Source organism: Canis aureus, chromosome 18 (genome assembly GCF_053574225.1).
Source record: "Canis aureus isolate CA01 chromosome 18, VMU_Caureus_v.1.0, whole genome shotgun sequence".
NCBI classification, from domain to species: domain Eukaryota; kingdom Metazoa; phylum Chordata; class Mammalia; order Carnivora; family Canidae; genus Canis; species Canis aureus.
In genome coordinates, this window is record NC_135628.1 from 18,936,204 (window position 1) to 18,952,525 (window position 16,322).

General features: G+C 41.3%; 1 protein-coding gene across 4 annotated transcripts in view; it reads left to right on the top strand.

Annotated features, from left to right (window-relative positions):
- Nucleotides 1-16,322, top strand: part of CPVL (carboxypeptidase vitellogenic like) — a 126,994-nt gene that overhangs the window by 85,535 nt on the left and 25,137 nt on the right. For all 4 annotated transcript variants that reach the window (XM_077856378.1, XM_077856381.1, XM_077856379.1 and 1 more), the window contains one exon: nt 12,110-12,292. In XM_077856378.1, coding sequence (XP_077712504.1) covers nt 12,110-12,292 — 183 coding nt within the window. The remainder of the gene's footprint in view (nt 1-12,109; nt 12,293-16,322) is intronic.

The following is a 16,322-nucleotide window of genomic DNA, read 5'->3' on the forward strand; positions in this document are numbered from 1 at the left end:
GTTCCTTCATCATCCTCACAGTCCTCCTATTTGTTACCCTGATTTGCACAGTCCTTTTGAGCTTATTCTCTGGAAAAAAAATAGGGAAAAGGCGCTTTACTTACCAAACAAGGAACAAGGGGGAGCTATGTTTTGGGAGAAAAAACCACCAAAACACCCCCCAAATGAATTGCAACCTCCTGGGGTGGCTTTGATGGAATATCACTATTGAGCGTATGGGGCAGAGAATCTTGCATCTAATACCAGGTTTTTCTGTGTAGGTGAAAATGGAAACAACCCAGAGTCAATTAGATTTGTTTTTTTGTTTTGTTTTGTTTTTAATTTGGTAGGGAAAAGTGAGCTGTGCAACTTGTCTTCTCTCCTGGGGAGATCAGCCTGGTCAGAAACTTTTCACTAATTTTGCCACTCATCTGGGGACTAATGTAGGCAGGCAGGAATTAGACTTCCAGAAGTGGCTTTTCTGGCTCCTTGAATGAGTCCCTATTTACTCTTAGATTTCTTCTAATATAAAGGCAAGGTAATCTTCATTTGCAGAGAACTAGAACCTTCTGAGGCTGGAAGGGAAATTTGTTATGGGAGACGAGAATGCTGTCAGTTGACATGTATCAGAGGCCAGCTGGAATCCAAAGTGGACTGCACCTTGCTGAATGCTCTACTCACGTAGTAGTGGAGTACCTCCCTTCCCAGTGTTCATATGTTCCTTTGGGACCTTCTGAGCACTTTTTTTTTTAAGATTTTATTTATTTGATAGAGAGAGAGAGAGAGAACACAAGCAGGCAGAGCAGCAGGCAGAGGGAGAAGCAGGCTCCCTGCTGAGCAAGGAGCTGGACATGGGACTCAATCGCAGGACCCTGAGATCATGACCTGAGCCGAAGGCAGACACTTAACTGACTGAGCCACCAGGTGCCCCTTCTGAGAACTGCTAAATTGATGCCTGTTGAGGTTGTTCACCTTTCTCCTGTGACAGACCACCCTGCTCTAGGTTGGTCCTTGGGAAAGCTTCAGCAGGGAGGTCATCTCTCTGTCCTTCCCCAGCAGAAGGGAGAGCAGACAAAAATATTAGTGCATAGTGGCAAGGGCTCCACTTCCCTTTCTTTTTTTCTTCTCAATATCCTTGATGGACCCACTCAATTTTATAGCAGTGTTATTTATTTTTGAACTTGAGTGACAGTGATATCGAGGAGCAGGGAGCTGAAAGGGAACTGGACAGCAAGGTTTTTCTACAGCTCCTATCTATTCCCATAATAATTGAGGCTGTAGGAATACCTCTGGTCCTGCACATGGACTATTTTCCAGTTTCCTTAGTCCAGCTTGATGGACTACAGATTGTTCCCCTGAGAATGGCTGTCCTTGGAAGTTCTATCTGTCATTTGGAAACTGTTGACAAAGGGACAGATTTTCTTTGCAGGATATACCAAACCCAAGGTATACATGGCCGCTGTCCAATAGAAATATAATGCAAGCCACATATGTAATTTTAAATTTTCCAGAAGGAACATTCAAAGTACATAAAGAAACAGGTGAAATTAATTTTAATAACATTTTCTTTAACCCAATATACTCCAAATATTATATCTACATAGCATCAATATTAAGAAATTATTCAGATAGTTTACATTATTTTCTTTGTATGAAGTCATCAAAATCCAGTGTATATCTCAGACTTACAGCACTTCTCATTTTTTTTTCTTAAAGATTTTCCTTATTCATGAGAGAGAGAGAGAGGCAGAGACACGGGCAGAGGGAGAAGCAGGCTCCATGCAGGGAGCCCAGTGTGGGACTCGATCCTGGGACTCCAGGATCACACCCTAAGCCAAAGGCAGGCACTCCACCACTGAGCCACCCAGGCATCCCAGCCCTTCTCAATTTGGACTAGTCACATTCCAAGTACTCACTAGCCACATGTGGCTGCTGGCTTGATTAGTGTGGGCCAATACCTGTAGACTTTATTATTATCAATCACAGTATTTTTCATTTGTTCCATGGAGCAGTTTCTTGTTGCTTGGGCTGAGTGCAAATGTATACTTATTAGTGAAGACCATTTAGTAATGTGGAAAAGGAAAGAATTGGCTTATTTGCCCAGGCTTCAGTAGAGTAATAACAACGGCAGGCATGAGACAGTTTTTGGAGATGACCCTTGGTGAGATCCTGAAGCTGGCATTCTGACAACCTGGGAAGACGATTCCTCTCTAGAGAGACTTGTCTAGGGGGATGGACAGGTCCGCTACTGGGGCAGTTTCAGTTCATTAAATCTACTCATTGTGATGAGGGTCAAAGGCGACTCTTAAGAGGTTAGGGAATCAGTAAAGGGCTCTGAGAACAGACTCTGAAACAAGAAGCCAAGCAAAGAATCCCCTCAAGTGGGCCCCCATGACTTTTCTATTCAAACTAGAGGAAATATATTATTCTGGGTCATTATTAGAAGTAATTTTAAGCATGTAGTTAAATTTTAGGTAGTTAAATTTTCTTTCAAATAGCTCTAGGTTGCAGTGATGGCTTGCTGGATCCTTTTCAAGTTGGCGTTGCTTCCTGTTCCCCTCTCAAAGCAACTGAATTATTTAGAGTTAAGTTGTAAGAAGGCAGGAATAATTTTCTTTGGCCAAAAGACATTATTTGTATAATCGCTGGACGCTCACTCAAACTTGTTTCTCCACTTTCGTTTTTCTTTACTCGTCTTGGCATAACCAGCTGGTAGGGGAATGGCAGGCACATGGGGGTGTTTATTCTGAGTTCATTCACTCTCTTTCTTTGTCTTCATTTTTCCTTAAACTTGGAAGCAGAATATGTCCCTTTTGAAGAACAGCTTGGTTGCAGAAGTGACTACCGTTTCATTCAATGGTGGCATAATTTTTCCACCAGTCTTCTCTAGGCAGGCCCTGGGGGATCCGGCTTCCTGCACTGCAGCCCTATATCCCCACAGAACCACCAGGAAGAAGTAGAGCCAAAAGTGCAAGCAACGGGCCTCAAGGGCTGAGGCACTGTCCGCGCAAGCTTGACAACTGTCTCCAGTCGCAAACATTTCTTGAACATTCTACTCCACAGCTGAAATTCAGATTTTCTTTTGCAGTTGAGCTTTTGGGAAACCCTGGGGAATTACCCTACGTTGAAGTGGATATTGGTGAAGTTAATTCTCTTCTGTTCAGGAGAAAGGCACTGGTGGGTCATGCTAATTGCCTCCAGCAGAAAGAACTCCCAGCTACACTGGGGTTTGTAATAGAAGAATGATAAGTAAGGCAGCCAGAAGAGGAAGTGTGGAGGGCTGCTTTGTAGGAGTTTCATTGATTTAGCATCTGTAGGGAAAGCTTCTTTAAAAAAAAAAAAAGAAAAAAAAAAACCTTTATTTTTGATGAGTGCACAGGAGAACATTCAAAACTAAGACAGATAGTGGCCAAGTGGGGACCGCTGTGCAGCCTGGAATAGCATAGGCTGCCGTTCGACCATTTCCCCAGACAGGAAACCACAAAATGTTAGAGATTAAGGTCACTAGATCATTGGGAAAAGAGCATAACTTTGTCTGCAAAGTATTATGATGGATTGTAAATGGGCCAAAATATAAGCATAAATCTTTCGTCTAAAAATGCAACAGAAATCCAGCCTTCTCACAAAGGCGCAGTTGGCTTTCCTGTCGTACTGAGAGACCAGAGCCCCCTTTGGCGGGATTTCAGTAATTTTCCTAATAAGTAGAGGAGTAGTAGGGAAAGCAGAGAGAAAAGCTTTGTGTTCTCTGTCAGTAACACGTGTGTTTCAGTTTGGGTTTAAAAAAAAAATGCTAAGGCTTAGATCAGTAAGTGGCCCTCATGCATTTTATTCTCAATCTTACACTTTTCTACTGGTGACAATGAAAATATATCAAAATCACATTCATATGCCTTTCTGCCCCAAATCCCTTCTTTCAAGTATTTTGTTGTACAGCCACCATGGAAAGCACTGATGTCTTTTTTTTCCCCCTTTGAGTATCATGGGCGACTCCCTAACTTACTTGAAGTCAGAATCTGACTTTAGAGGACTGGGGGTGTTTTCAGGGGAGTCTGCAGGTCAACTGGTCTGCGGCTATCTTTGGCTAATGGTTGGTTGCTTTTTATCTTCCTGGAAAATATTTACCCTTCAGGGGTGTGCGCTGTGTAAAATAAGGTTAATTGTCATCTGATTCTGTTCATCTGGTCTTTACTAGGGAGAGGTTTTCTTGCTGAGAGAGTTAAATCCATGGAAAAAAAAAAAACCTGATTTATATACATCCAGAAGCTGCAAAGTTTATGGTTTAAAATGTTAAAATTACTAGATTTTTTAAAGAATTAAGTGGAACTGACTGGTTGACCCCTCTTTTAGGAAAATTATGAGATGAAAGAGTAAACGTGCCTCTCCTCATCTAATTATTCTCTGCTTTGGAAAGTTAAAAAAAAAATCTGGAGCATTAGGAGGCTAGGGGGTCACATCTTTTCATATCTGTACCCTGGGTGTCTAGTCCTCAGGCTCTCCATGAATATTTACTATTGAATAAGTAGAGATTTCCTAGCAGCAGATTAAACAAGCAAACAAACAAAACACACTCCACATATAAGTGAGCATGCACTCTTTCCTCCAACTCGAACAAAAGGCCACTTCCTTTCCATTTTCAGTGGAAGTAAAATTCAGCTGCCTGTGGATCCAGGAAGGAAAGGAAATAAATGAACAGAGTTGGATTGAGACCTATTGATCTTTCTTTTTTACCGATGACAAAGACATAGATACAGGGAAATATTTTCCTCTTCTAAGAAAAACAATAGCATAAGCAGTAAATAGATGACAGGTGCCCTTGCACCTCTGTCAGAGGAGACACTGAGGAAGGGGTGGGGCTGGTCTCAGCCACTGCACAGGGTTAGCTCACTGTGGGTGAGTGGAAATACAGCCACAGCTTGGTCAGATCTCCCAGTAGTTAAGTGCTGGCCTCTAATTCCAAGAGCAGCAACAATACCATGTAGACTACATGAGTATATATCTGTAAGCACAACGCAGACCTACAGCAGCCAACTTAAAATCTCTTCATCCCACTATAGGAACTCACTTTCCAGGTTATTCTTGATCAAAAGTAACAACAACGTTGTTAAAACCTTGCTCTTCAGGTTACAGGATACTTTTGCATCTCACATCACATCTGGCCCTTCCAACAGTCCCAGAATATAAATATTCCACTTCACAGAGGAGAGAATTAAGGCTCAGAGTGAGTCGATGACATACCGAAGGTCACTTAGTAAATCCAGGCCTTGGGAGGCTGAGCTGGGGCTGGAGCTCAAGCCTTCTGTCTGCATGCCTCATACTACTTTTATGAGCCCACTGTTTGTTTTGTCAAATTGATGACCTAGTGCAGTTGCATTAGAATTATAACTCTTATTACACCCTAAATCACGATTGTAATTCTTACTTGGATATTGTAGAGCTATTTAAATAGCTGCGTTGAGCTTTTCAGATGTGTTGATAATAATAATAGCTGTTAGCACTCATTGAACATTTACTTTATGCCCAGAATGCAGAGAGCTTTACATGCATTATGTTATGTCATTTTCCCAGAGACTCTCTGTCATATACAGTTCCCTTCCACCCATTTTACAGATGAGGAAATGGACCTCTAGACAGATTGAGGAATTTAAGATAATCTTGCTAGGAAGTGACAGTTAGGATTCAAACCACAGAGCCTGTGCTGTCAACTATAAATCTGCATCCTTCATTCCACGCTTACCTTTAGGTTTGCTTCCTGCCTGTGGAATTACAAAGAAGGAACAAACCACTTGTTCAATGTGTTCCTTTGGGGAGCAATGATTTAGTCAGTGAGGAAGGACAGAGGAAGGGTTAGATGCATGCACTTTGGACTCAAGCAGGTCTGAGCTTGACTCTACTACCAGTTACCTCATCTCCCTCTACCTTTGTCTCCTTGCCCCTAAAATGGGATTTTTGGGGAAGGTGTTGTGAAATCATGTATAGTTCCTCCAGCATAAGAAGAATGAGAATATTGGGGATCCCTGGGTGGCTCAGTGGTTTGGCGCCTGCCTTTGGCCCAGGGCGCAATCCTGGAGTCCTAGGATCGAGTCCTGCATGGGATCCCGGCATGGAGCCTGCTCCTCCCTCCTCCTGTGTCTCTGTCTCTGTCTCTCTATCATAAATAAATAAATAAATCTTTAAAAAAAAGAAGAAGAATAAGAACATTCTGCTGTTATTCAAAAATGTCCTTTTAAAAACTATACTCTTTTTTATTATTATTATTTGACAGAGAGAGAGAGAGAGAGAGCACATGCAAGGGGAGTGGCAGAGGGAGAGGGAGAAGCAGGCTCCCTGCAAAGGCTATATCCTTACCATACTTTTCTAGCAGTCAGATATGGGGAAATTCCTTGCAATTTGAATCCCATGCTTCAAAACTAAAAGTTCCTTTAAAAGAGTAATTTATAAAATTATGGCTCTGACTACCAAGAAAAGATTGCTGAGATACCATGCCCAATGTGTGTAAAATTAGGAGTGAAAGGCATGTTATTTCAGGCATTTGAATAGATGGAGTTCTGGTTTATACTGGCTGGATTTCCTCCTACTGTAGGCCTTTTCTGGAAGAGTGAGATTGGCAATCAAGTATTTGACACTAAAGTACCATCCGCATATTCTGAAGGCTTATTTTAGAAGAAGGGCTTTTTGAGTCTTCTAAGTCATTCTCGTTATCAACCTACTTGAAAAGGAGGAGAACGTAACACGCACTGAACTCCTAATTTGTGTCAGGCAGTATGCTAGCAACTCTGTGCGCAGCATCTCATTTACTCTCATTACAATGAGGTGGGTAGGTCTTCCCATCTTCATGCCCAAAAAAGGGAATGCAGCCCAGGGAGGTTAAGCCACAAGTCCAGGGGTTCCCAGTTACTGAACACTGGGGCAAGGGTGACACAGGTTCATTGTTGTATGAGTTTGGATTTTCTGCTTCCAGCAACAGAAACAACTGTGCTTACATAAAAAGAATTGATCAAAAGACATGATAAGTCATGGAATTCACAGAAAAATTGAAAAAGTGGAGTGAGGTAAGATTGGGACCGCAGAAAATTCTGGGGATCCAGATAGGCAAATTAATGGGCAGACTCACCAGGGAACCTATGTCACTGTGCCCACAATTCAAATTTATGAAAAGAGCATTTGAGTGCCGTAGCTTAGGTCACGCGCTCATTCCTTGTACAGAGGAGGCAGGATGCTGTGATTGACAGCCTCCACTAGGGCTGGATCCATTGCAGGTGCACAAGTCCTGTTATCAAAGGAAGGGAGAGTGGATGTAGGCAGCCCAAAGCAACAGATGATCAGCATACAGCCTTACAGAAAGCTTTTAGAGAGTACGATAGACTACCCAGTAAGTGTCAATACTTTTCCTGGGATGCCAGGTCCTGTGCAGGGCTGCAGGCAGGAAAGTGCTAGGAGAGCCCTGTTCTCAGGAAGCTGATGCTCTGCCTCAACTGCTTAATCAGTGGCGCTCCCTACAAGAGAAGTGAGGCATCTGTTACCAGCTGAATAACGGCCTTGTACACATCCTTGTGCTTAGAGCCAAAGTGAGAAATGACTGAGAGCTGTCATCAGAGTTGGACTAACAGACCAAGGTTGTTTCTGAACTGGAGGTGTGAACTGTGTCTCACACTCAACCAGCTCTCCATTCCCAGAGGCTTCCAGTAGCACTAAACATTTAGCTGTGGGGAGTCAGTAAATGCTTGTTGGTTTGAAGGAATTTCTCTCTTTTCTTAAGGAGTTCTAGGTAGGAGTTTGGAAGTCTGGGATCTCGGACATATCCTGGCACCTCTTGTGTCACAGTTTCCTTAACAGTTAAGTAGAGGCAGACGTTGTAATTCCTGCCGTGTCGACCTCATGAAGCGTATGAGAATAAAGCCATATGTACAAGAAAGCACTTCGGAAGGCAAATAGCAAAAAATGCTTTTCTCATCTCTGCCTTTGGACCAAACAAACAAACAAACAAACAAAAGATGCTTGTAATCCAATCTTTCTTATAAATGCTTGAATTCTGGGATGGATTTTTAAGGTCATCAACAAACAAACTAGTTAGGCTATTTATCTTGTCATGAAAATTGAGCACTGGTAATATTTGAGTTTATTCCTCAGTAAAGACCACCTTTTGCCAGCCAAGATTCCCAACCTCTTAGTGTTATTGTCTTACTATCTTATTATCGTTTCATTATAAAAACATCCTAATTATATTTACCCCCCTAACACACACAAACAACCCTAGCAAATAGTCAACTCAAAACAAATCACCCATATTTTAGTTATCTTAACTGTTAGTGTTTTGATGTATTCTTTTCCCAAGTTGGAAGCACCTTTATTGAAAATGTTGTAACTAGGGCAGCCCGGGTGGCTCAGCGGTTTAGTGCTGCCTTCAACCCAGGGCGTGATCCTGGGGACCTGGGATTGACTCCCACGTCGGGCTCCCTGCATAGAGCCTGCTTCTCCCTCTGCCTATGTCTCTGCCTCTCTCTCTCTCTCTCTCTCTCTCTCTCTCTGTTTCTCATGAATAAATAAATAAAATCTTTAAAAAAAAAAAGAAAGAAAATGTTGTAAATATAGAGTACAAGCAGTGGAATCTTGGTCTTCACTGCTTTTTAATAAGAAGTTATTTTTCCATGTTTTGCAAAACCTTCCATTTCACCAAGCTAACTGATCAGATCTCTAAGTAGTAAAAGAAAAGAAAATTCTCCTTTACTCTTTAATTAAGGCTTCACAGCTGTCCAGGAAAGAAAGTGAGGACACTGGGTGTTTCGGGGAGTGGCCTGGTGTTGTCACCGCAAACCAACTCCATCTGGCCAGTCTGTCCCTTGTGCCTTGTGTGTTTTAGTCTCTGCTCAGAAGAGAAGGGTAGCTAAAAGCTGCATTCATGTCGGTCTCCATCTCTCTGTCTTTAGATCTTGTTGCCTAAAATACTAGCAAGCCTCAGGGAGAGGTTTGCCCCAGACTGTCACAGGGTTAGCCTGAGAGCCCTGCCTCCTGGGAAACTCCTCAGGCCAAAGCTGACCAGGGCAGCTGGTCACCCTACCAGGAAGAAATGGAGCAAATGTATCCAGATCCTTCATAATTGGCCAGCTCATCAGGGCTTAGGCTTTGTCCCGGAACTCCTCTGACTACCAGGACAGAGGTAGCTGAGTAGCATGTGCCCTTAGGCATCAGGACCACCCACTCCTAGCTCCCTCCACCTGGCTTCTTGGCTCACTGTCACTGGATCCTGAGATCTCTCTCCCACTCACCCAGCTCTAAAGGCTACTGAGATATTCCTGTCAGGGCTGATGAGAGTAAATGTGACATTTAGATAAAAATAAAAGCTCTGGAATTCTTATATTTAATGCTGGCAGCCTTAAATGCCAGCTTTGAAATCACTTCACTTGATCATTAATCTGATCTTTTCTTTTCCTTTTTTTTTTTTTTTTTTGCATTTGACTTATATGCCCTTTAGAAGTTAAAAATGTTTTCCTTGCTTTAAGAAGATTTCCATTCGCCCCCAAAAGTAGGCCTTCTCCACATCACATGCACAAAATTATGCAGTTCGGCCCTCCACTGTCTTGTTCCAGAGAGTTAGTGCTCTTGTTTGTGATGAGTCTTGAATAACAAGGGGCACAGCTCAGGGATGGATTTCATTTCAATTCAGTCCAACAAACGTGTATTCTAATGCTGTACAAATAAGCCTGTTTTGGCTGTAACCTGTGGATTTGCATCTCTTAAAGATAAAAAAAAATTCAAATTAATTTCAAAATATACTGATGATAGGAAGATAGCTCCAAGAGACACACAGAAAGATGCAAGCTTCATTTAGTGGCCACGGAGTGGAAAACAGCCTGATGCACTTGTGTATTTGGTAGTTAATCAACATCTTTTCATGGAATTCTAGCAGAGGAATCACTTTGTAGATGATTATCTTCGTTAATCAGGCCTTCCTAGAATGGTGGAGTATTTAAGCCGTGTTCACTGGTACAGATCATGTGTAATTGTTTCCATACTGTTGGCAAAACAGCTGTAGGAGTTTTGCATGGGCCATACGTACCCAAGGTCTTTGAGGCAATTTCTTTGTATAAACAATGCAAATTTTCATTGCTATAGTTGAGTTAAGTTTTTTAAAGAGGCTTTAAATCTATGAAGAGCTTTTCCTTTGAGTTTTTGCTTAAGGAGAGCGGAGGTGGTGATGGTGACCCGGTAACATAAAAGACCCGGTGCTCCGGCCGCAGAGGCCCAGGACTCTTTCATCTTAGGCTGAATCCTGGCCCACTGCTGCTCGAGGATTTGGAGTGTGTAAAAGTCCGGGGCTATTTAATTATGGGCAAGCCTTTTAAGAAGCCTACACCAGGAAGACAGAGATGGAAACATATGCAGTAAAACATTTTATATCCAATTTGAGGATTCAACCAAAGGTCTTCACTTGACCAAAACCAGAACTTCCAAGTAGATCAAAGGTAGCATTGGAGTTGAGGAAAAATTCTTTGCCAGGGATTGAGAGACAATATCTTCTGAGAATTAATATCGTGTCAGTTTAGTTGCATAAAAATAACCTAAGAAGAGTGGAAAACAAAGGAGAAAATTACTCAGATTTTGTACCACCTCAATTAACCACTGTATTCATTTTTTAAAAGTTGCATTCCATATCTGTAAATATGTACGCCTATTTTATATATTCATAGTTGTGACGTCTATTTGACTTTCAGCTTTCATACTTAACAGTATGTGATAAGTATTTTCCACATTACAGCATGGTTCAATGAAATATTTTAAATGCTTTTGCACTATTCCATAGAATTTCTGTATCCTAGTTTATTTAACCCAGTCACTAATTATGGAACTTTTAGACTGTGTTCCAGTTTTTCATTATAATACTCAATGAATATATATATATGTGTGAATATGAATATATATGTATGTATGAATATGGTTATAAATATGGCTTTATATATATGTATATATATTTTTTATTTCTTTGGCTTATTTTCATAGATTTTTTCCACAAACTGGGGTTACTGGGACAGAGAGTCTCGGCATTTTCAAATCCTTTTGTTGAAAATGGATCACTGTTTTCCTGAAGAGTAGTGCCATTTTACACTTCATCAACACTAGGTATTATCTGAATTCTTTTCAAGCCAGTTGAATATTGTTTTTGGAGAAAAGACAGGAATTGTTTCAGAGTTGTTTCTGCTATAAGATCTACCAACTTAGCAAAAAAAATATGTATATATATATATATAATATTCTAGGAAGAAAAGGCATTCCTCATTGTTGACAAGTGGCTATCATGTCTAAGAAAAGGAGGCCATAGAAGTGGCATGGCAAACATAGTTGCCTCCAACAAGTCACAAATCTGAGGTACCCGCTTCTATCCATCTGCCTCAAAAAATTATGGTCGCCACTGTAAAATCAGTGTCAGAGGGAGAGAGCGTGGATTAGCAGCTCCTGAGAGAATGCCCAGCTCACCAGCCTGAAAGCCAAGTTAATGAAATGCTGTCTTCGTGCAAATCCAATGGTGTAGTGTTCCTCGGTTCCACGGAAATGTAACCACAGTCCTCTTCTTGTACACAGCTGTACATCTAAGTGATATCACTGGATAACACAGCACAAATGCTTTTGTAACTGAGAGAAGCCTTTGTGCAGATTCCTGTTCGAACAAGGTTCGAACTTTTGGAAGAATAGCAATGGCTGGGGCAGCCCAGGTGGCTCAGCGGCTTAGCGCCGCCTTCAGCCCAGGGCCTGATCCTGGAGACCTGGGATCGAGGCCCACGTCGGGCTCCCTGTGTGGAGCTTGCTTCTCCCTCTGCCTGTGTCTCTGCCTCTCTCTCTCTCTCTCTCTCTTTCTCTCTCTCCCCGTCTCTCATGAATACATAAATAAAATCTTAAAAAAAAAAAAAAAAAAAGAATTGCAATGGCTGAGCCAAGGCTGGCATTTATTTCAGGTTGTTGGTGTGTGTGGCCAACTGGAAGACAATGACCCCACCCTCCTACTGGGCTGGCCTCTGAGCACACTATCAGAAAACCTCACATGACCTTGCCTCTCGTGCACATACTATCTATACCTAGATAGGTATGCTGGCTTTACCTGTTGAGTCCCGCGTTTGCCCACAACTCGATTTCATTTCAGGTTCTGATCTACAATGGCCAACTAGACATCATTGTGGCAGCTTCCCTGACAGAGCGCTCTCTGAGGGCCATGAAGTGGAAGGGGTCCCAGAAATACAACCAGGCGGAAAGAAAAGTTTGGAAGATCTTTAAATCGGATTCCGAAGTGGCTGGTTATGTGCGGCAAGTGGGTCAGTTCTGTCAGGTACGGAGATACTTTGGGACCTGTAGGTTGTGGGGAAGGGGATGGTGGGATCGAAACTAAAGCCTGCATCCCAGTAAGGCCTGGCTCGCCCCACGCAGAGTCACACAGCAGCCCAAGCGTGTCTTCCGTAGCCCTCCTTTCCACAGAGCAGTGTCTGAGTTCCTTAACGTACATGGTGCGTAACGCAAAACAAGATGAAAGGTGAGATATTGTTCAAGAGACAAGACGACAATCAAAAAGATAATACTCAGCCCAAAAAGGCAAATCATTAATGAGAGAATTTGTACAGAAGGGAGCTTGAACACGTGATGTAAGTTAGCTTCAATGTAATCTCTTCTGGCAAATCTGTGCTCTTATTTGGGTCCCACACACGAAGCCCCAGGACCGAATCTGTCCATCTGATGCCCCTAGTGTGACCTTCACTTTAGGAGTCAGACCTTGCTCTGGCCAAGCCTGTCCACTGTGCCTCCAGTTTACAGGCTTCAGCTCCACAAGGGTCGTCAGGGCTTCATTGGTGACTACATGAGGATTCCACCGTTTACCTCCAGAAAGTTTTTGGAGAGATTAAGAATACTTTTGCTTAGTCAAGAGGAGAAATTTAAATCTTCTGGACCTGATTTTTTTCCTGCAATTTTTTATTTGAGGCAACATTGAAACCTCCATTCTGTATTAGGTATTTGGAATTACAGCTTTCCAAACGCTTGAGCTTTTCATTAGGCAAATCCATGCTCCAAATAAAAATTAATTTCAGAAGCATACAACCTTAAAAGTACTTTGCTTTGGGAAAGTAAATGAGAGCTCACAAAAATATTCATAAGGGTCACTGAGTTATGAAATGCATTACTCATTTCTGTTAGAAGGCATGATAGATCGAGCAGAAGTATGGGTAAGTCTAACGTATAAAGCTCCCCTTCTGTTCCCCCTCCCCACCCATCATTCTCACCATTTAACAACATGTACGAAATTTAAATATCGTGCAACGTTAATTACCTTGGACAAAGGAAACAGTTGAGAGATGTATTTCTGGGATCAAGTAAAGGGAAACTCTATGTTGGAAAACTTATAACATTATAGTTTCTAAATGGAGATAAACTATACCAAAGAATTAAAAACTGGTGCCACAGCAAACTAAATGAGTCAGAGCAGAAACAGTTCTGGCAAGATGCGTGTGAGGTCTGTAAGTGAGGCTGACGAAGGACGGAGAGAGGAGTGTCTGTTGACCTGCAGAGAGATCTGGAGAGAAGGCGATGAGCGTGCTTGTCTGCCCTGTGTGCTTCTGTAAACTGGAGCCCAAGCAGTCTTGGGTTGGGTATTGACTTGGGAATCACAATAATTGGTTAACTCTGAAGATTGATTCCAAAACATTGGAATTCTTGGACACGTGGAGGCTCTCCATTTGCAGAAGATATTCTGGATTTCATTTTTGGTATTTATTTGTCTGTTTTTAAGTAACACAAGTAATATAAGAATTCAGATATTTTTAATTTGATTTTTATTTGATTTTTTTAAGATTTTATTTATTTACTCATGAAAGAGACAAAGAGAGACACAGAGACATAGCAGAGGGAGAAGCAGGCTCCCTGCAGGGAGCCTGATGTGGGACTCAATCCCCGGACCCTGGGTTCATGGGGACTGGGTTCACTCAACCACTGAGCCACCCAGGTGCCCCAGGCTACACTGGATGCTACACTGCTGGCCTTGAAAATAGCAAAAGCAGCCATGAGCCAACACTTTTTAATGTTTAATGATTATACTCAAGGGTAAAATATAAGGGTAATATAAAATATATATCTGGACTTATTTAATTAGAATTACATAATTTAGATTATTACCACTTTCCAGATAAATGCAAGAACCTTAGATCTTCCTTATCAAGTCTCCTGGTTTTTGTGTTATCATTAAAAACAAAAAATTCCACATACAGTTTGAACACCACAAAACATTACTTGCATCATGTTACACAGCCAGTGTCACTGTGACTTACCCATAAATTGATCCATTCAGTCCCCCTTAAGCCTCTTTCCCATTTCCGTGCTTATGACTGGAATTATTTTTCTTCGCTTAAAAAAAAAATCCTTTTATTTTTTACTTTAGTAAAGTTGTGCTGGCAACAGTTTCTGTTTTTGTTTGTCTGAAATGTCTTTGTGTTGCCTTTAGTTGAGAACTTCATTTTTCATGGAATTGAAGTTTAGCTAGGCAGTTATGGTCTTTCAGCACATAAAAGATACTATTCTGTTGTTCACTAACTTGCATCACTTCAGAGGTGAGCTGTCCTTTTTACTGCTGTTCCTTTGAAGGTGATTTTTTCCCCACCTGACTACTGTTAAGATTTTCTCAATTTTTGGTTTTCAGAAGATTTGACTATGTGTATATAGCAGTGATTTTAAATACATATGTACACTATTCTTGGGTTTCTTAAGCTTTTTCTTTTAAGTATTTTATTTATTTATTCATGAGAGACACACAGAGAGAGGCAGAGACACAGGCAGAGGGAGAAGCAGGTTCCTTGCGAGGAACCCGATGTGGGACTGAGTCCCAGGACCCCAAGATCACGACCTGAGCCAAAGGCAGACACTCAACCATTGAGCCACCAGGTGCTCTCTTAAGCTTTTTGAAACTAAGACTTGATGTCTTTTGTCATATTTGGAAAATTCTCAATCATTATCCCTTCAAAAACTGCTTGTGCTCTGTTCTCTCTTTCCTCTCAATCTAGGACCTAATTATGCAAATGTTAGACTTTTTCATTTCATCCCATATAGCTTTATTTCTGTTCTTTCTTCTTTCCATTCTTCAGTCTGATATTTTCTTTTTTCTCTTTTAGTTTTCTCTTCTTCCCTACTACTATTCCAAATATGTTGTTTAGCCCATTTATTTTTTAACTGCAGTAATTATTTTTTGTCATTCTGGAATTTCAGTCTTTTTTCTTTTTTATCGATTTTATAGATCTCAACTTTTAGATAATTATCTACTCCTCATCATGCTGTTTCTCAAACATATTAATCACATTTACTTTGATATCCATTGCTGATAACTCTTAGATTTGTATTACCCTTTAGCCTGATTCTATTGTGTGTGTTTTTTTTATTATTTTTTTTTATTTTTATGGTAACTTGATCCTTTTCTCTGGTATGCCTCAAGTTTTCAATGGAATGTCAGACATTATGCTGGTAAAACTGTAGAGATAATTTGAGCTTTTGGCTGATGATACTTTCTTTTAAAGAGATTTTACTTTGCTTTGTCAAGCAGTTAAATAGGGGTCAAGCACTTGGATCAAGTCTGGAATTGATTATATTTAAATCTGTATTTTAGCTGGTCTATTTCCATGGTCCTAAATTGACATTTGTAGTGTTAACTAGGGCCTCTACTCTTAGGCAGGCCATGAACACCAATTTTTGTCTCCCCGCAGCTCTGTTCAGGTTTCCAGCTTTTTCACTATCACGTTAATAAAGATTTTGTAGCCTCTTGGTCCCTGAATCAACTATTGCTTTGATGGGAAAAGAACCACAGAATATCAGAGTCATCTTGTTGCCCTCTCCTTCGCTTTGTAACCATAGCTCCTTGTGCTAAGAAGAATAGTGGTTCCCCAAAGAAGCCCTTCTCCTAATCTCTGGAACCTGTGAACATGTTATGTTTTACAGAAGAAAGAATTAAAACTGCACATGGAAATAAGGGTGCTGATCCTCTGACCCAGAGATGGGGAAATTTTTCTGCATTATTCAGTGTCATTACAAAGGTCCTTATAAGTGAATGAGGGGGGAGGCACCTGGCTGGCTTAGTCGGTAGAGCATGCAACTCTTTATCTTGGGGTCATGAGCTTGAGCCCCACATCAGGGATAGAGCTTACTTAAAAGGATGAGTGGATGTGGGAGGCTGATGAGTCAGACATTTGAAGATGCTACACTGCTGGCCTTGAAAATAGTAAAAGCAGCCATGAGCCAAGGAATGCAGGTAGCCTCTAGAAGCTAAAAAAGGCAAGGCAACAGATTATCCTCTAAAACCTTCAGAAGAAACTCTACCAACATCTTGATTT